At 37.6% G+C, this 20859-nt stretch overlaps 1 protein-coding gene across 16 annotated transcripts in view; it reads right to left on the minus strand.

Moving 5' to 3' along the window:
* The window catches only part of TBC1D5 (TBC1 domain family member 5), a 328685-nt gene that overhangs the window by 205662 nt on the left and 102164 nt on the right, over positions 1-20859 (minus strand). For 6 of the 16 annotated variants that reach the window (XM_068935340.1, XM_068935341.1, XM_068935351.1 and 3 more), the window contains one exon: positions 6754-6835. The exons of the other annotated variants lie outside the window; for them this stretch is intronic. In XM_068935340.1, coding sequence (XP_068791441.1) covers positions 6754-6757 — 4 coding nt within the window. In that variant the 5' untranslated portion in view covers positions 6758-6835. The remainder of the gene's footprint in view (positions 1-6753; positions 6836-20859) is intronic. 16 annotated transcript variants of the gene reach the window in all.

A 20859-nucleotide genomic window follows, 5' to 3' on the forward strand; every position in this document is an offset into this window, starting at 1 on the left:
CTGCAATGAGATCCTGGCCCTGCGACTGCACACAGATCTCTAACTCTTCCTGTTTATAACAATTTCTATCTTCTCTGCTTTATTTACTTTTTTCTAGCTTTTCTTCTTTAGTCAAACTAGAGTATCTTAAAGAATCATATAACCTCAAGAAACCATAAGCCATCAACTTCGTGAACTTGTTCCGTTTGTAGCAAACATCGTCAAAATTTCATATCTTCCAAATTAACGGAATAAAGTTAACAGTAAAGTATTTTCTTATGATGGGTTTTGGGAGGTTCTTTTTGTTTGTTTTTTTTGCGGGGGGCAGGGGCTGGTGATTGTTTTCTGCTTAGAACATTAAAAAGTTTTTAACTATCATGTGAATTACCAAGAGAATATGTTGTTGTGATCACAGGCTATTTATGTTGTCTCTTGTCCCTGACATTTTAATTCCTGCTGAATTTATACTTTGCATGCTTAAGTGCTGGTAAGACATGAAAGTTGTAGGGTTAAATCTGTAGACAGTGCTTTAAAGCTCCTATGATAATTGTTCTTAGGTACGTATTCCTTTACTGTGGCTCTTGAGACAACTATTTAATAGACAACATTTGAATAATACAAATGTGCAGTTGGTAAAAATGGATTAGGGTTTCAGGGTGGTACCAATGGGTGATATTTAATATTGAATGACATGTATTAAGACAAATGCTTTTATATATAATTTATTTGGCATTGTAAATGCATTTATCTTGTGAGATACAGACCCCCTGTTGCCACATGAAGTATTCTGGAAAGGTTTGGAGTAAATAAATAATAAAACCACTTTGATATACAATCTAACAATATTAAATATTAAGACTTTCACATGATTGATTTTAATACTTAATTAACTTATTTAAAGTCCAATGTAACTCTGGTTTTGTTAAAGATTAGACAGACAGAAGTTAAAATGCAGGAAATGTTATTAAATGGGACAAAAATAATTGAGTTTCGTGATCATCAGACTCACTGGCTGTTAACCTGTCCATCAGTGGCATGTTCTTGTTTGTTTTGTTCTGGACCCCAGCTGATGGTGATGTTAATCTGCTTTACCATGTCTGTCCATTGTTATGTTTGCATCATTCCATTTTAGTGCTACATCATCTGGTACATTTTATAAAAGAAAACAGACTTGCTTTATGCTATCTAAAGTTTGTCAAATTGTGCACTTTTCTTCAGAGCTGGTATTTGTGCCTCCTAAAACATGTTTGTTCGATGGGTGGTAGCAATAATGATCTGTCGAGATGGCTCGGTAGAATCCCTGCTGGGTTTGAGCCTAGCAAGGTTTGATCCTTTCTGCACATGATGCCTGTTAACTGGCATCTTCTGCATTTAAATGGAGGTGGTGCCAGTAACACAGGGTATAGTCTGTAAGAGACGGGATCAAGTAAAGGGGAGCGGAAAAGCTTTGCAGTATGAGAGAGTTGGTTGATTTCACCTGAATAAAAATCACTTCACTCTTTTATTCTTTGCTATGGAATAAAAAGGGTTGGAACAACATTTTCAGAAATGCCTATTAATGACTGTCTTACTAATTAAGTATCCAACTTAAAACATATCAAATGGTCCTGATTTTCAAAAGTTCATGCTCAACACTGTCTCCTGCTCAGCGCTCCGTTCAAAGAAAAGGTGACATTTTTTCTTTTTTCTTGATTTTTTTCCTCCTAGTTTAGGAGGAGTTGTCTATGGCCTAGGAGTTTTGACCAAAGAAATAAAACCAAGTTTGGAACTGTTTCTAGATCATCTGCAAGCCTGTACTTCATTGCTTTAAATACAGTGCTATGCTTATTTTCCTGATACTTAGTAAGAATCTACTTCAGAATCTTTTTTGCGTTCTGGAGAATCCTCGCTTCCCTGTGCTAACATGCTTGATTACTTCATAAACTGCAAATGAGGGGCAGACTTGTGAACTCTCATAACATGATGCTGTCAAACTTAACAAAACATGCATAAGACCATTACCACATCAGACACTTGTTTTTAGTCAGGTCATTTTAATCAATTTGACTTCACAGGGCAACTAATTTATCACTTAGCTAAACAAGTATTTCCTCTACTTGTCATCAATTTAAGTAATTAAAATGGTAAACTTTGCTATATGGCATGAAATAAAGGCCCAAAGATAATTTGGAGAAGGCGGATGATACAGTCTAATAGAATGAATGCAAAGTATTATTTAAATACTTTAATACACTTCAGAAGTTTTCAAAAATGTCATATTCCAGTAGTTTTGGTGGTACTGATATACACTGATTATCATTCTTAGCCTATCCAAGAGTAAAGAATATTGTTCAGTTTTTTCCTTAAAGATAGAGTGTTTTTTTATTTCTTAAAGCATAAAGGTAATAGTATTTTGCTTTTTCACTTGATTATTTGGGGCATAAGAGGATGTCGGAGAGCAAGAGTGGGGCAAGCATTTAGGAATATACTTGAAAGCTTATTCAGATAATCCTACAGTCTTGACAGTATATCTTTCCAACAAACTTATTTTCCCTAAAAGTGGTATCGAGATGCACAGGAAATTCGTTTGGATGTGTGTATTGGAATTTGTGAAATTTTGATCATCTTTGAAAGGTCATGGCAGTCAGGAGAGATGGCTGAGGACTGGAAGAAAGCCAGTGTCACGCCAGTCCTTAAAAAAGGGCAGGAAGGAGGAGCCAGGGAACTACAGGCCTGTCAGCCTCACCTCCATCCCCAGAAAGGTGATGGAACAGCTCATCCGGGAGATCCTCACTAAGCATGTGGAAGACAAGAAGGTGATCAGGAGTAGTCAGCATGGATTCACCAAAGGGAAATCACGTTTGACCAATCTGATAGCCTTCTATGATGGGATGACTGGCTGGGTAGATGAGGGCAGAGCAGTAGTTGTTGTCTCCCTGGACTTCAGCAAGGCTTTGGGCACTGCCTCCCATCACATTCTCTTAGGTAAACTCAGGAAGTGCAGCCTGGAGGAGCGGATGGTGAGGTGGGTTGAGAACTGGCTGGATGGCCGAGCTCAGAGGGTTGTGGTCAGTGGTGCGGAGTCTAGTTGGAGGCCTGTAGCTAGCGGTGTCCCCCAGGGGTCAGTCCTGGGTCCAGTCTTGTTCAATGGATTCCTCCATGACCTGGAGGAAGGGACAGAGTGCACCCTCAGCACGTTTGCTGAGGATACTAAACTGGGGGGAGTGGCTGACACGCCAGAAGGCTGTGCTGCCATTCAGAGGGACCTGGACAGGCTGGAGAGCTGGGCGGAGAGGAATCTCATGAAGTTCAACAAAGGCAAGTGCAAGGTCCTGCACCTAGGGAGGAATAACCCCCTGCAGCAGTACAGGCTGGGGGTTGACCTGCTGGAAAGCAGCTCTGCGGAGAAGGACCTGGGAGTGCTGGTAGACAACAAGTTAAGCATGAGCCAGCAATGTGTCCTTGTGGTCAAGAAGGCCAAGGGTATCCTGGGATGCATGAGGAAGAGTGTTGCCAGCAGGTGGAGGGAGGTAATCTTTCCCCCTCTCCTCAGCCCTGGTGAGGCCTCACCTGGAGTACTGTGTCCAGTTCTGGGCTCCCCAGTACAAGAGAGACATGGCACTCCTGGAGAGAGTCCAGCGGAGGGCTACAAAGATGATTAGAGGGCTGGAGCACCTCTCCTAGGAAGAAAGACTGCAAGAGCTGGGCCTGTTCAGCCTGGAGAAGAGAAGACTGAGAGGCGATCTCATAAATGTGTACAAGTATTTGAAGGGGGGGGTGTCAAGAGGATGAGGCCAGCCTCTTCTCCGTGGTGCCCAGCAACAGGACAAGAGGCAACGGGCAGAAACTGAACCACAGGAAGTTCCATCTGAACCTGAGAAAAAACTTCTTCACTGTGAGGGTGACAGAGCATTGGAACAGGCTGCCCAGAGAGGGAGTGGAGTCTCCTTCGCTGGAGATATTCAAAACCCGTCTGGATGTGATCCTGGGCAATATGCTCTAGGTGACCCTGCTTGAGCAGGGAGGTTGGACTAGATGATCTCCAGAGGTCCAACCTAAACCATTCTGTGATTCTGTTACATAATATTGATCACTATACTCAATAATCGTAGCCCCTACCAATCTTGTTGACAATACTTTCTAAGCTCTACCCCCATTAATAAATGGTGGCATTGGGCATTTCTTGTAAAACAGTTTGTTTTCTGCAATGAAAGAGGTGACACCAAAAGTACAAATAGCATCAACCATCTTAAATTCCCATTACTAGAATTAAGTAAGTGTTCAATATGTTCAGTATTATATATGTGCAGCATAACCATTTAAAAAAACCCAAAGCAATGAATAGGAGACAATAGGCAAGTAATTTCCATTTTGAAGTTAAAATTTCCTAAAACAAAAGTCAACATGAAACTATACACATTTTTAATGCAGGTTTATGCGACATCTCCACAATGAGGCTGTTACGAGAACACAACTTTCGTCTAATTTTGATTTCAAACAAGAAATACCAGGAAAAGCAAAAAAGGCCAGTACATATAGAAGGATGTTTAACTACTGAAAAATATGGAGTTCTGAAGTCAACGGCTAAACAAAGGCCATATCCAGCCATTAAACAGTCTGCCACCTCCAGTATCCAGCTTCAGCAGCAGATGTGAAATTGTTAGACTAGTGTAACTTCATTATGATTCCTTTCAACTGAAAGCACAAAAGAGCCAAAGCCACCTCCTAGAGATGACTGAACGGAGGCATAGCAGAGTTTCCTTTCTCTGGTCAGAGTGGTGTTTCTAAGGACAAGATGGCAACAATTGTAACACCGTCATAAAGAAGGGGAACAGCGTCTTTGAAAAGAGGTTTGTTCACCTGGTGATACATTTTATGATAGAACTGATGACTAAATCCCACAAGCATGTACAAGTAATAGTACTGTGAATGAGGCCTACAGCTGTAGGTGACAATTATTTATAAAAGAATCCTTGGAGGGTAAAGGGGAGTCAGTGGGCCAATCTTCTAACATAGTAGCAGGCTATTTACTAAAAGTGGCAATATAAGGAATAAACAAGAGGCACTGATAGTCCTCACACACAATCAACATTAAAACTTCATTGATATAACAAATAAAGATTTGGTGAAATGAATCACATGACTGCAATGGTAATAAAGAGTATTGTTTGCTAAAAAAGAATATGCCAGATGAGAGAGAGAGTGGTGCCTTGTAAATAGAGGTTGTCTACACTTACTCTCAAATCTAGAAAGTAGGAAAAGGTTGAAAATCAGGATAAAAGACTACAATACTTGTGAGAGTCAGCAGCTACTAAGGATAACCAAGCCTGTTCACCAGAGAGATGAGACTTTTAAATAACAAGAGCAAAAAGCCTACAAGAATCATCCAAGGACCAGAACTGGGTGGTAACAGGGCTTTTAAGAATCCTGATATACGCTGGAAAAGCAATCTAGCTGGGCACAGGCTGTTCGGGAAGTTCTTGGAATGTACCAGTGAAAGGGTTGTTTTTTTTTTAGTTTGATTCATTTGTATTTTAAAGTAGGAGGTAGAAAAAGCAACTAGATGGGTAACTGGTTTGGATTGGACTGGATTCTAAGCCACAGGTAGAAATCAACTGAAAAAAGATGAAAAGCAGTTCAAATGAAAGTGATCTTAGTATGTTATGGTTCATGAATCTCAGGAAATGAAGGAGGGGAAAAACCATGATAATAAAAGCAACAAGATTTCAGCAAAGCAAACTTCAAAAAATTCCTAGAAATTTTACGTAAGAAATAAAAAATAAGGGAAAAAAGTAATTCAGGTACGCAGGCCAGTTCTTTAGGAAGGTATATTAACTGGCGGCTATTCCATCCAATGCAGAGAAAGGACAGAAAATGACATGCATTGAGGTAAATCACAAACTCTTTGGTGACCCAAAGTTTGAGGAGGAAGAACTCTGAAAGTGAAAACTAGGTCAAGTTACTCAGGTTGAGTAGATATGAGCACAAAGTTATAGGATAAAATCAGAAAGGCAAAGCACAATAAAATGCAATTAACAAGTAACATAAGGAACAAGAAGAGATTGTTTTTTATTCTTCATAAATATACACATAGGCACGCACTGGTAGGAAAAAGAAAATGATGAAAAGATTTGATCTGCTATTTAGAGGAGAGGGAGAGTTATCAAAGATGACAAGACAGCTGAAGTGTTTCCTTCTTTACTCTTCACTTAAGAGAATCATTTGCAAATCAGATGGGTAACATGTAGCCTCATCTAAACAATACTTGGGCTGGCTCAGAGAAAGAACAGATTACAGAGTTAGGTAAATAGGTTGTTTTCAAATCATCAGATAAAATTCAGTTCTGACTTCACTTTAGCTAGCCAAAATTGATATTGTTGTCAAAGCAGGCAGTTCCATCCTCCTCCTCCTAACAGATCACTCTTGCTCCTGTGCCACTTTCCCACTATTAGCATAAGCAGCTGCATTGAATCAGGTGAGGCAACTAATCCGGGTTGAAGCTTTCCTGCCAAAAGAGTCCACTTCAACCAAGAGCAATTACGGCACTTGGTCAGAATGTTAAGTTACAAAAACACAAGACCAGGAGCAATTGGTTAGGAAGCAGTTGTGATGGAAAGGATATGGGAAAGCAGGTCATAATTTGAAAGCGAGTCAACAATACCATATTACTTCAAAATAGGCAAAACACTTTGATAAAAATGAGTTGGAGCTTTATCTGCACATTTACATGAAGTAAATTTCCTCCCATCATCCCATGCTGGTAAGGCCTGAGCTGGAGTAGTGTATCCATCTTACCCATAGCACAGGCAGGAGGGTAACTAGCTGCTGCAGTCCAGAGTAGAGCATCAAGACTGATCAGTAGTCTAGAAAATATAACCTATGACAAAAGATTGAAAGAACAGGAGGTTTTTTTTTTTTTTTTTTTAACTTTAATGAAAGAAAGATTGGAGAGAAGGAGAGGAAAAATGCAATCAGATTTCAAATCCTTTCATCATTTAACTATGAAGCTACTCCCTTTTCTTACGGTAATTTAAAAGTGCTGAAAGCCCCTATTCATACTAAAATGATTCATACAAAATTAGAAACCCATTAAAAATGAAAGAAATTCAAAATTTGTTTTGTTTTAGAATATATTTTACCTACCTAGTTATAAAACAATTCAACAGAATGTAAATTAAACATCATCCTTCCAAAGATAGTTAAGAAATTAAAGTAGTTTACTACTGTTTATGGTATGGAAATGACTGCTTTTAAGTATTTAAGAGTTTTACTTTCAGGAACACACAGGCACCATGCTATGCTACACACTTTATGTTTTAGTAATACATGTGTAACTCAAAGGGCCAAAGAATGTCAGGACTGAAAGAAATCATTAAAACAGTGAACTGGAAAAAATGGCAGCTTAGCCTGCAGCCTTACCCAAAATGATAGTAACTAGCTTAGACACTAAAAGTGTATTCAATGAAGTAAGTTTCTAGGATATCACAGTTTTAAAGTAGTAAGCAATTAATCTAGGATTCAGCCTTTATTCTTTTCACTATTTTTAGAAACCAGTTTTCTACAGGGGTTGATGGAATTTTTATAGAAACACTCGCATGCTCATGCACGCACAGAGGCATTTACATCAAATATTTCTGTTCTAGTTTTCTGGACGCTAGATATGCAGATGCTAAAGCAGCATGGCCCCATGCTGAAGTACAAAGAAAGTTGGGGCAAGTTCCTTTTGCTAAGAAAAAGGGCACAATTTCACAGTCATTTTCAAAGCAGCAGAGAGAGCCAATGTTAGTATAATGTTTCTATGTAACGTAAAAAACATGCCCTGTGTTCACCCGTGTCAGCCAGTCTTTATGGCTGAACTCAAACGGGCACAGCTGCAGAGGAAAACCGGGTGGAAGAGGAAAGCATAGAGAAGGTGCTATTTGTAGTTCAGCTGTAACGCAATGAATGCGGATTGCTAAGCTTTCCAGTTATTTCTACTGTCAGAGGGAGTGGCGGCTTGAGTATATCTAAAAGCCACACTCAGAGGAAAAAAGCCAGGCCACCTCAGAGGGCTAGTCCCGGAGAAAACCGTACTGAGGCTTCCCATGACCGCTCTCTCCCCCACTCGCTGTCTCAAGACATACTCTGTACTAGGCACAGCACCAATGTCAGCCAGCGTATACTGCCTGCTTACTTTGCCTCTCTTCAGCCTCATCAGATCAGGAGCAAGAAAAGCAGGGTGCTCAGAAGCCACTCAAGGGGCTCAGCATTTTATAGAATGCTTGTTCATACCTAGGATGTACTGAATTTCAAACATCAACATCTAACTAAACTAAACTACGCTGTGCGAAGGAAACCCCTAAAACTGGGAAACACAAGGTACAACTGAAACTAGTATACTACAGTAGTTAACTGCAAGAAAACATTCTCTATCAAGATATCGCTATTGCTATGAGTAAAGTTTTACACTTAAAAAAATTTTTTAAGTATGAATGTACCACTGTATTAGACGCTACTAAAAGATGCCAAGGCAGGTTCTTCCTTCTGCAGAGGGAAAACTGTGCTGCTCCGCACATCCTCCTGCGCTCCTTTTGTTGCTTTGTTTCCAGGTTTCAAGAATGTTTCTTTTGTTTCAGGAACTATTACCATTAATTCCTGTCGAGGGCAGTAACATTACAAATGTGGAGAAAGTCACAGTGCAGTACCCTTCCTTCTTTAAAGATATGGTCTCCAAACACACTGTATCAGTTGCAACTTGTTTTCCTGTATCTCCCCACTCTCCTGTTTTCCATTCAAATTTTTGAGTAACTGGATGAAACGTTGAAACTGTCACGGGAACAAGGGGTCTGGCTGAAGTCTGCACAGACAGACATGCTAGGCAGGCAAGGCCACTGTAGCATCACGATTTCTATAATGCATTGTTATGTAGAGGCATTTATTCCCCCTAAAACATCGTTTGGGCAGTCCCTGTTTCCTGCCAGAGCATCTAACACACAGGCACAGAAGTCACCAGTACAAGCAACATGGTTCTTCAAACAGACGCTGGCAGAACCACCACAAAAAACAGTTGCAGCAATACAGGTCTTAAACAACTGAGAAAAACAGGACTTTGCAAGGTTAAGGAGAAATCTAAGTCTGGCTATAAAGAGAAACATTTAATGCTGCAAAACTTTAGAAAACTATCCTAAAATTTCCAATAACAATAAGAATCTATAAAATAAATTAATTCAGAAATAACAAAATAGCAGACACTGTTTAAAGGAGGAAGTATAAATATAAACTAGTTATTAGTCAAAAGGGCTTTTTAGCTTGGCAGTAAATTTGTCTTACCAGAAAGAGCTGTCACAAACAAATTCTATCCTCTTTACCAAATTCTATCCTCTTTACCTTGGGTTTACTTTGCTCTAGAACTGGGTTAGCATAAAGAAGCAGAAGCCTTATTTTGCATGATATTCTTAAACAATACAGAAGTAAGAGGGCAAGATCTGAGATGAGACCACAAGTAGTAGGGCTAGATTATTCGTTACCCTGAGAATTGTATATGCTCTTCTGCTCTGGGGATCTTAGCAGAACAACAGGCAGAATTCTCAAAAGCTTCTTGAGTTTTAATAGGCAATACAATAGATAGAGGGCTCCTAAATATGTTAGGCTTCTTTGAGAGCTCTAATTCACCAACCAGTATGACATGACTGAATCTCCCACTGTTGTCTGAATATTGAGTTATTTATACGTAACAAACAAAATGGAAGTGGGATTCCCACATAACAGCAAATGGATTTGAAGAAGTGTCCTGGAACAACAGCTGGCATTATACTTTACAGAAAGCTCGTAAACACCTTTGTGGCTAAGCTTTTAAGACAATTTTATTAAAAAAAAAAAAACAGACGTAAACAAGATATGGTTAGACACCTCCATGATTAATTTTTTCCTTTTCTTCTTTTTTTTTTTTTTTTTAGAAAGCCTTTGCAGACAGTTTTCTCATCTGTGTGTTATACTGACCAGTAAGATTTAAAAAAAATATTTAATGTACAAATCAGGACAGCACTATCCCTGATAATCCTTCTGGACAAAATAGTTTCACATACATCTCTTTCCACTCCAGACTCTACAAACTCATCATGGAAAAGCCTAGGAAAACTTTCTTTTTGCTATGCTGTTGCATTTCTGTCAACAGTGCAGACAGAGAAGTGATCTAACAGGGGCCAGGCTACAGACCACTTGGAGCATTAAGAAGAATGAAATCAGAATTTTGAACTGGGTCCAGAAGTAAATGGAAAAGATGCTCAAGCATATAGAATGTAGGTGTGATCTGCTCTCACTTGTCTTTTTTATGTAATAGTAAAAAAGAGTATCTCAGGGTGCCTAAAATTAGTAGTTACTTTTGAAAATTTGGTCTATCATGTATTATTTATCTTTCTTTTTCTCCTAAAGGGAAGACATAACATGGCAATAGCAGGTGTTCTTAGCTTCTTGATGGAAAAGGAGGGAAAAGCTGACCCAGGGGATTGATCTTCCTTCAAAGGAGAAGTGATAGAGAGAGATTCTCCCTAGCTGTCAAACTAGAGAGAACTACTCTCTGTCAACAAATACTGCAATCCCACCAGTTGCCAGGAAGGCTTGAAGCTTAGGGACTTCTCAGGCAGGCACCAGATCCTCGGCCTACTCCTCCAAACTGCTGTGCTTGGGAAGGTCTTGTTCTTAGCCGTGGAAGTGCTAGGGAACAACTTTTCTGTTTTAGCAGAGGAGGAGGAGGAATAGAGGGAGGAGATACTGGGCCTCCCTGTGTTACTCCTGCTCCACTGCCACGGGTACAGGTGGTTAGAAACTGGATATCACTTAGAGCACAGGCAGAGTGAGGTCAAAGGCCTGGCTTACTCCACTCTTTCCTTACACTGGTAAGTAAGGTGCATACTAAAAATTGCACTATGAAGACTTAAGATTGGAGAAAAATACATGGTTAGTCTTTCTACAAGCTGAGTGTAACTAAATCAAAATAGGTAAATGTGTATTTTTCATATAACTATTTATTTCTGTTAATAATTAAATCAGTTCTTTCCATCCAAGCAACAATAACCAAGCCCTTTATAGAAAACATGGTAGAAATGCACAGTGATAGCATTCCGTTTTCTCTCTGCAAGCTACTCTCTATAACTAAATTAGAAATACACTAATAATTGTACCTCTAAACTATTTTTATGCCATGTTTACAAGCAAAGCACTGAACGCACCTACTATTCCCCAAAACGAGAACAGATAACTTAAACATTATTTGTCAGTTTTGGCTTAGAGATTTTGACAGTGTCTCCTGAGAAATGAGAGCCGAAACATAAAAGATAACTGACAAGAAATGATTTAAAAAGACAGAAAATCGCTCCTTCACTGTGCTTTCTTTCTCAAAGAACTCTACATGAGACTCCCCCATCCATTCATATAAGAAAATGTGCTATTTTTAACTTTTAAAAGATTTATTTCTAGAAAATGTTATCCTGTATATATACACAAAGTTAATCTGACAGAAAGACTGTTTCCTTGAGCCCTTTAAATTGAAGGCTGCCTCTGCATTTAGGGGAGCTCTTTGAGCACGGTCATCAGAAATGGCAAATGAAGAAGGGGGTCTCGCCTTCCAAGGGAACGCATAATGCTCGGCTTTTAAAAGGTGAGGTAGAAGACAAAAGAATATTTTACCAAAAACTATTTGCTTTCTTTTTCTCAAAGCCACTAGGAACGATCATGAGAGAAGTGCAAGAAAAGAACGGAGCTTTTGGGTTTGTCGACTTGCTTCCTTTATGATCCAGGTACCTGAATACCTCAGTTTAAGGATAAAGTAGTTTAGACTTTACCCATACCCTAATATCGAGCTAGTTAAACCTTTAAACCTATTTCCTACAAATGGCTATTTTCATGGTTATGAGATATGCTGTCAACACTCTTCTGATTCATTTTATCTATGGTCTTAAACACGTCATCTGAAATAACTGTATTGGTTTTCATTCTCATCAATAGTAGTTCTGCTACAAACCGAAGAGTGAATACTTCTCAAATTGTAATATGGCAATTATTTAACTTAAGACCATCTAATTAAATGTAGACATAGTCTGTCATATGTGACCCCCAGACTTGCACTCATATGGCACTTTTGTACAACTGAAAATCAATTTGTCATTTTGATTCTAGTTTATATTTAGACAGTCCATCACGAAAGAGCTAGAACTCTCCCCTAACCTAGGTCCTCTGAATGCCATATGTATATGCAATCTACTACGTCAATCAAAATAGCTCACAGGTCAGACTATGTATACACAAATAAATGTACTTTACCTAGAGGTCAAAATAATTTCCCTAAGAGTACAGTACTCTTGTTTTTAGCTACCTCCTACAAGCATGAAGTATAAAAATTAACAAGTTGCAAAAAAACAAAACTGCATGCCATATATCGAGTTTCTTTAGAGTCATGCTAGAAATGCTATAATTATAGCCAAGAATACACTATACTTTTAACTCAGTTTTTAATGCCTGACAATCCTTCTGGAAATTCTACCTTATGAACCTTGGTGGCCCATATTACTTTTAATACAAAATATGATTATGGGGCGCAAAGGCAAAGAATCAGTTCTGCTACTTTGAAATTACACGTGCAGGAATGAAGTTGTGGATTTTGGCTTGTCTAAACCTTTTGTTCCTATTTCTATCTCAGCTTTTGCAACAACAGAACATAGTCCTGGGAATCACTATGACAGCTGAGAAATTAGGATTTCACTACCACCAAGTCTGAATTGTTTCTTAACAGGACTATGTACCAGTAGAGTTCTGATTTGGCAGAACTGTGAGACTTAGAAAATTGCACTTCCAACACATTAAGTTCAACATGTAGGATTCTTGAAAAATATTTTAATGATGCTGAGAAAGAAGGTAGGTTGAAATGCATATATATATTTATGTATGTGTGTGTGTGCATACACACACACACACATATATATGTGTATCACTATATTAGGTACATGAATAAATACACTGAAGAGGGCAGGATTACTTGTGCTACATAGGCAATCTAAACATATGGCAGAAAAACAAGACTGACGAAATGCTGATGTTCCTTTGTAGTGCTTATTTATTCTTCCTTTTTAAATGGACAGTAAATTTCTTTCTTTCATAGATACCGGACAATATTATGCATATAAGCATTAAAGTTTAAAACAGCTCTGGAATTTATCATTCTTTCCTCACATTTGACTAAGAAAGTAAACAATGACAGCAGAAATAAAAAGGCACTGCACACATATCTTCATTACAATCTAGCTAAAAGACTGTGTAATATAACTGTGTGGAAAATAATTTGTGGACTTGTCCTGAAAGGCCACATCAAATTCTGGCTTCTCTGAAACTCCTATTGATTTTATTCGGCTAGAAAGCCAGTCCTAGTGTTGTAACGTAAACGGAAGGGGGAAGCTGGTCTAGAGTCATGGAAGTTAGGGAAGTTCTGATCTGTAGACTTTTAAATTTTGTTTGCTTATCTGATACAACTGTGTAATTATTTTTATTATGCTTATTAGGCAATAACAGAATTAAAAAAAATTACAAACGTTTCTATATTTTAGCATTATGTATCTTTCTGGTAAGGACTTGGGAATGTCATTTAAATATAATACATCTTACTGTGACTTTTAGGTGTTTATTATTAAGGGAGAGGTCTGCCCTTTTCCTCATCTTTATCTCTGAAAAATACTTAATACACGCCAAATGCCGTTCAATGACTTTTTGAAACATATAGTTAAAAAAATCAAAAGGCCTTCACAAAGCACCATTGAGGGACACTGATTCTACGACCACAGAGTCTATAGCTGTGATATTCTAAACAACCTGACACATTTTCTGGAGCGTACATACGTACAATAAAACACAAAAGTAAAATCTTAGCCTTCTTTGCAGGAAAACAGCATTTGAGTTAGAAGTCTAAATGTCAGCCCTGAACATTATAAAATTATACAGTATGAGGAGGAAAAAGGGCTGAGAGTGCATACAAATATGACAGTGTATTAGGCTGCATTTAATTACCAGTTCAAACAACAACCTGATCTAACCTTTGACAAGTAAAATAAATGTTCTGAATAATTTAACCAAAGCAAACATTTGCTGTTAAATGCTGGCTAATTATAGTAAGAGTTCTACAGAGAGGGGGAAAAAAACCCAAAAGAGATGGTAATTTATACACTTCCACTGCAATTGCCACAGCTATTCCTTGAAACCTTTGAATATTTTCCATGCAGGATATCTATTAAATATCAACTGTGGGGGGAAAAAAATCTGCATGTGTTTTAAGAGAAGCATCATATTAGAATAACTAGCCTTGATTTGCATGCTTTGAAAAAATAGCCCAAGTAAGGAAAGTAAAGTATCATTATTTTCGCAAATGACCACCTTTTCTAGTGATTATACAAAAGGTCTCCGTTTGTAAAGCCCTGTATTGAACTGGAAGATAAGAAAGGTAGAAATGATGATTAGTTTTTTTTTCAGAAGCGTCAGTTCAAAAATCACAAAGACTCATATGGGGTAGAGGAGTACTTGTCAGTTGTGTCCAACACACTTCAAAAAAACCCACAATAATAAGAGCAGAGAAGAGGCTGAAGACCTCAAAGAAGTAAAAATATATGTCAAAGACAAATATTTAAAATCAGCATATTTCCAATATCAGAATATTAATAACTATGATATTGAGACCATTAGAAAGAAAGTGTGTGGGTTTTTTTTTTTTCTGTAGCATATATGATGTCCACTTTTAGGTAACTTTTAAAGAAGTGAATGACTTTTGCTTTTGATGGGCCATTAGTTTCACTTATTTATGCAAAGAATAGTTAGCAGCAGCAGCAGCAGCAGCTGTCTACCTGCATGCACGATGACTATGGTTCAGAAAAATCAGAAGACCATGAAAACTGCACGGACAGGTAATATATGATAAAGGAAAGAAGCCTATAAATCCCTAGTCTTGAATATATATTAATATTTGAAAGCTTTATATAATCTGCAAAGTACAAAGTGAAAACCATTAAAAATATTAAAACTGACTGTAAGTATGTCCCTCTCTTTTCCCAAAAGTAATTTGTGTGCAGATAACTTCTGGCCACAAGTTTCCAAGACAAACATATTATTTTTACGTTACCTTTTATATTTTCATAAATATTTAAACTCTCCCTGAAATTTTTATGTTTATAGAGACACAAATGCTAACATTCTTAGCCTCTTAAAATGAAAAAATATGAATTAAACTATTTCTTGCACCGCGTAAAAGAAATAATTTTAAAAAGAAACATAATAAATTCACAACAATTTTACCATAGATTGTTTACATGATAATGAGGTAGGTGGATTCAAGAAATTGAAAGGGATTTTCTAGCTTACTGTGGGAACTGAATATTGGAAAATTGAGTTTGAAGGTCATTGCTCCATAGCTTAGTATAAAGTCTTTAAGCAAACAAAGTAGTAAAGAATTTGACACGATCCATGCCTGACTCTCTGGAGAAATTCAAGTACAGAATTAATTTTACACTGCATCTACTGCTTTATGCCAAATGGACAGTGAAATGCTCTGTTTTTTCTTATGCTGAGGCGTCCATAAAAACGTACTCAGCTGTATTTGGATGGGGCAGGGGGAAATCTTAGACAGTCATTGGTAAATGCAATGAATCAACTCTTCCCAGCTATTATGTTGTACGTAAAACTCAGGCATTTAAGCATAAAACTGGAACAGATGTAAAGTTGTTACACTTTTTTTATTCTGCACTTGAAACCTTATCAGGTTCAGTAAGTTAAATACACTACAGACTGTAGCTAATAGTAGATGCCTTTATGCTTCTGTGAATTAAAAGGTAATAGAAAAGAAATAAGATTTTAAAGAAATAAAACCAGCCACTCAGTTCTAAAATTGTATCTTCTCCGAGATATTTATATTTTACATAAACAACAAAATAAACAAACAAAACTACCCAGGTCGTGCAGCCTGGTGTGAAGAATGCTTTTAAACAGGGAGTCACACTAAACGTTAGCCACCCACCAGGCCTAATTATACTTTGTGGTTACTCTTAATTTTCTGAGCTGTTGTTTACTTTACGGAGTGCAACATTAGAAGTGAACAGCTAAATAAGAAATTAATACAAGAGTTTACATTTAAAACAAATATTCAGAAATTAGCCTTTAAATTATCAGTTAAATTATAAGAAAGAATCATCACATTAAGCTAAATTCCACATTGAAGCAAAACCATACAGGATGCCAGCATACTGAAAAACTCTTTTGGCCGCAACTGCAAGGAACATTCACTGTCCCTGGATGCCATCTTGCCTTTCAATCTGATAGGGCAGGTAGTATACCTCGAAGAGTGATTATAACCAGGTGATTTAGTAGCATAGGTAACGTTCTTGGGTGTAAACCAGCTATTAACTTTGCTCAGTGTGGTCCACCTCGTAGACAACATGCCCATTTGACTCCAAAAGATATTCCCATCCAGACCACAAAGGACAAGAGGAATACCACGATGCTGAAAATTGGCCAAGCTTCTCCTCCGATTTTGTGCACCAAACTTTATCACTGAATAAGGAAATAACTTATAGTTAGCCCTTTAGATCCGTACTTTTGCGCAACAGCTTATAGCAAAATCAGAATTAGCAACAAAATAAAATGTAGACTTGACAGACTAACAGAAAACATAACACAACCATCATTGCAGGATTCTTGTTAATGAACTAATGCAACATTTCACCCTGGTCAGTTAGTTGTAAGTAACAATTTAGTCTGTACTGGAAGTTTCCTGCATATTTTAGTTGGCATGTACTTGTAAAGTCTTCCTGAAGAGACTTCACTTTTGTGTAGAACATCTTTGTGATGTGGATTAGCCAGCACAAGGGATCTAAATTGACAATAATGATTTCGTTTTATACAGTAGGCTAGACTTAAATGAGAAGTGAAAGGCCAGTACCAGCAGAGTTCAGTGATTAGCCCCTATTGTTCTCTATGTAATTTACTGGTTGAGTTATTTAATAATTACAGCAATGGCTTGATAATCTGTAGCTGGAGCATACTAGAATGAGAGGAAGATAAAATATTTCTTGTGTTCATCAGAGAAATAATTTTTTTTATTGAAACGCAGACCCACATAAACTGCATAGTGTTTACAACCAAACAGCTAAGAACACTGACACTGGTTTAAACTGAAATTAATTTATATCACTCAAATCCGGAAAAACATAATTTCAAGCCTTGATCTTATTAGGATACTTAATGTAATCTTATTAGAATGTGAGCTTCTATATATCAAAGTGTTTTATACATTGCAAATACATTTTAAAGAGCACCGATAAACATTACTAAACAACTCACTGCTGATCTCCAAACCTAGTTTCACAGGGGCAGATTGTTGGATCTGTAAATAATACAAGCAAGAGTGGCAACGCCTTCACACTGGATACATTCTTGCTGCCCTACAGGACCCACTATCAAATAAAAGTTATCCAAGTTTCCAGCACTTACTTACATGGGACTTTCTCATCTCCCAGCTGCCTGAGATTTAGCGCAGAGCAGCACCTTTTTCAAAAGTACAGCGTGCTCACAGCTTCAGCTGAAGCAAATGGGGATCGCCGTAGCTTAGAATTTCAGAAAGTCAGGTCTAGGGCCAAACACAAGGAAAAAGCTGCCAGAAATGTCACTCCCAGAATCCACGCCTGCCACTCCACAAAGAATCACAGATGCCTCAGGGACGGCCAGCAAGTACCGAGAGCAGACCTGGATAAGGAAAAAATTACAGGAAACCACGCAGCAGGAAAAGAGATGAGCACTGTCTGCACTTGCAGCCACACTGGCAAAGTAAGACTAAAATGGTTAAGAAACTGGTAATGTTGATGCCAAAAATGTAAATATTTCTAAGGACTACCGCAGACTTTAAGAGATAATAGTTTTTAATCTCGTTTGAAACAGTTTCAATATGCCAACATTAATGTATGCACATATATAGTAATGAAGCAGACATGTTAATCCCCCCAATGTCTATGTCTGTGAAGCATCTTAGCTCTTACTCCCTTCACCATCAGTCTTGTGTAAGTAACATACTGTGGCAACATATGAATAGTTCATATCTCCAGCAACGAATGAATGAATGAATGGTGACCTAAACCCAAGCAGCAATTAAGGGTTCTGTTTCTCTACCCATCAGCTATTGCATATACTCACAGCAAACAAGCGTGTTTTTCTGACATGCACACTTGTCTGTTAATAAGTTAAAGAACTATTTCAGTCAAAATCCTTTCTGTTTTTCCCTTTCACGCTTCATTTCTTGCAACATGCATTGGAATTCTACTCTGATGGAGATGTTCCTGACAAGTCGAAGAAACGGAGGTGATGCTTCCTCTGATTAAGGAAAAGACTACAAGAATATTTTGCAGAAGCACAAACAGTCTGCAGTTGTTTCACAGTACTTGGTGACCTTTCTGAAAAGTGCACTGACAGCTTAAATTTAGTACTTCTATTTGATTTTAGTATGCAACTATCCCTTTCTTGCAAGACTTTCAGGTACTACAAGAAAGTTGCAGAAAATAGATTATTTCCAGCCTTTTGTACTGCAGCAAGCATGAAATAATTACAATACCTAGTTCTGGTTTTTGTTTCCTGTTTTGGGGGGGATCTTTATGGAGTTTTGGATGGGGAAGGAGAGAAGAGAAGGAACACATAATGAACTCTACCTGTTTCTTTTCACAGGGTCAGTCCAAAAGATTTCTACTAATATTATGATACGCAATATCAGTATACTAGGTACGTGTTCACAGATAAATTACATTCTAATTCATTCCAGTGAAACTAAATTCCAGTTGAAGAATCTTTATTCTTACAGGATCTCAGTCAGAAAGAGCAGCTACTGGTCTTTCAGGGACCAGCAGGTACAATTTTAAGTAAAAGTAGTTCACAAAACCACATGCTTTTTCATTTGTAAATAGTTAATCCTATGCGTCAATGAGAAATCTACAGAAACCCATTTTCAAATCCTTACTCTCAGCTGAAAGACTGAAACCATTTCTCCTGTTCAATAGACTATAAGGTCCTAAAATTCTCAGCTCCTTTTAGCCTGGTAAAAAATTCTCTCTGCAAAAGTAAGTTGAAGGAACTGATGACAAACCAGACCAAAGAAAAGAAATTGCTCCTGAGAGCTGTTAGTAGATTAAAGGAGCACTGCACTAATGCATTAGGCTTTGCAGAAAGCAGAGAAAAAGGAAAGATACCTGCTTTTGAGATATGCAGATTTTGTTATTTTCTATACTAAGCTTTTTAGATACAACAGTATAGTTCTATTTTATTCTCTTTTACTTGAATAATCAATTTGGATAACTGGTCAAGGGAACTAGGAGTCTCCTAAAGTGCAAAGTGCATGTTTGGATCTCTTATTCTTGAAGGTAGTGTCAGGCTGTCTTATGAGTTTAAAGTCAAAATTTGCAGGAAACAGATATTCAATAACTAATGCTTAACACTTTAACAAACTATTTATATCATGTGAAAAGTATGTGTTACAGAAAAGAACAATCATCATCATTCAATATTCAGATTAGCTCTGCCTCTCCCAGTATTAATTTTTAATCCGTGGCATGTATCACATCTGTATAAACTTTAAAAAAATACCTCTTCATTATACATGATACTGTTTTTCTCTAGCGCTTCACTATGTTCTTGAAACAATAAGGTATGGCTTTTCAAACATTTGCTTCATTCCAGGCTTCAACTAGTCAGAAGTGTGGCAAGGTGGGAGGAGGATAATGCAATGTATACATTATTATATAGTAGAATATCACCTTTACAGGACAAAAGGATGTACTGCTTTTACTATAGTTCCAAGAATTTTGGGAAGAAGGGACAAGAGACAGACAAGCAAACAGGTTGCAAAGATTGTATTTCTCAGAACATGACATAAAGGCTTTCATAAATGAAAAAAGTAATTAGCAGAAACAACTTACCATGATCAGTAATTTAATACCCCTGAATTTAAACCTTACTGCATTCAGCTAACACACAAGAAACTGGAAAGTAAAATGGTTTATAAACTGTCAGTAAGCAACGTGGACGAAAAGAGAATTCGTTTTCACTGTTGGGGCAAAGTAACAAAAAGGTAAAAAGCAAACTATACTTTAAAACGTAGATAACATTGAAAGAGATTTGACTGAGAAGAAATATATAATATATGACAGCAACCGGGAAAAGAAAAGGCTATCTGGCTGGATTGACAAGAGCAGGACAATCTGGAAACTGAAGGTTCGACTGGTTCCTCCACGGGCCCCTACTGCTACTTTATCTAAACCACATGAGGGGATTATGCCTACCTAGGAAGAGAAAACGAATTTGGCAAAGCTGTGGGAAGAAATAGCAAATTAATCACATGCCAAAACATGTGGACATCTCCATAGTGTGTAACATTCTCCTAGATAAATAATAGTCATTTTAGGCCTGCTCTGTAGCATCATTTCCTGGATGCTCTGAATCTGTTGATCAGTTTTGCTGCAAATTTACAAGGCAATTTACAAGGCATCGTTAGACTGTCTCCCTTCCTCTTCCTCCCACCCTGAATATAAATTTGGCATAATTTTACCTATATTGTTGAAATTATTTGCATCATAAATTAAAAATCATGAAAGAGATGATAGGAAAGTTACCAATTCAAATTTTATCTTTCATAAATAATGATCAGTTGTTATTCTTCTTCATTTTAGAACTTTCATTTCTATATTTCACAAACTACATTTTAACCTTGGCAGAGCTGAGCTACCCTGAAGTGGACACTGATAGGAAGGAGAGTAAGGTCTTTCATGAAAAGCCAACATAGCTCTAGGAAAGTGTTACTGCATTTTTCAACTCCATTTTCTCAAGGTTCACATGCACCAAATGCACTACGTATTATAC

This window comes from Struthio camelus, chromosome 2, assembly GCF_040807025.1.
Source record: "Struthio camelus isolate bStrCam1 chromosome 2, bStrCam1.hap1, whole genome shotgun sequence".
Taxonomy (NCBI): Eukaryota; Metazoa; Chordata; class Aves; order Struthioniformes; family Struthionidae; genus Struthio; species Struthio camelus.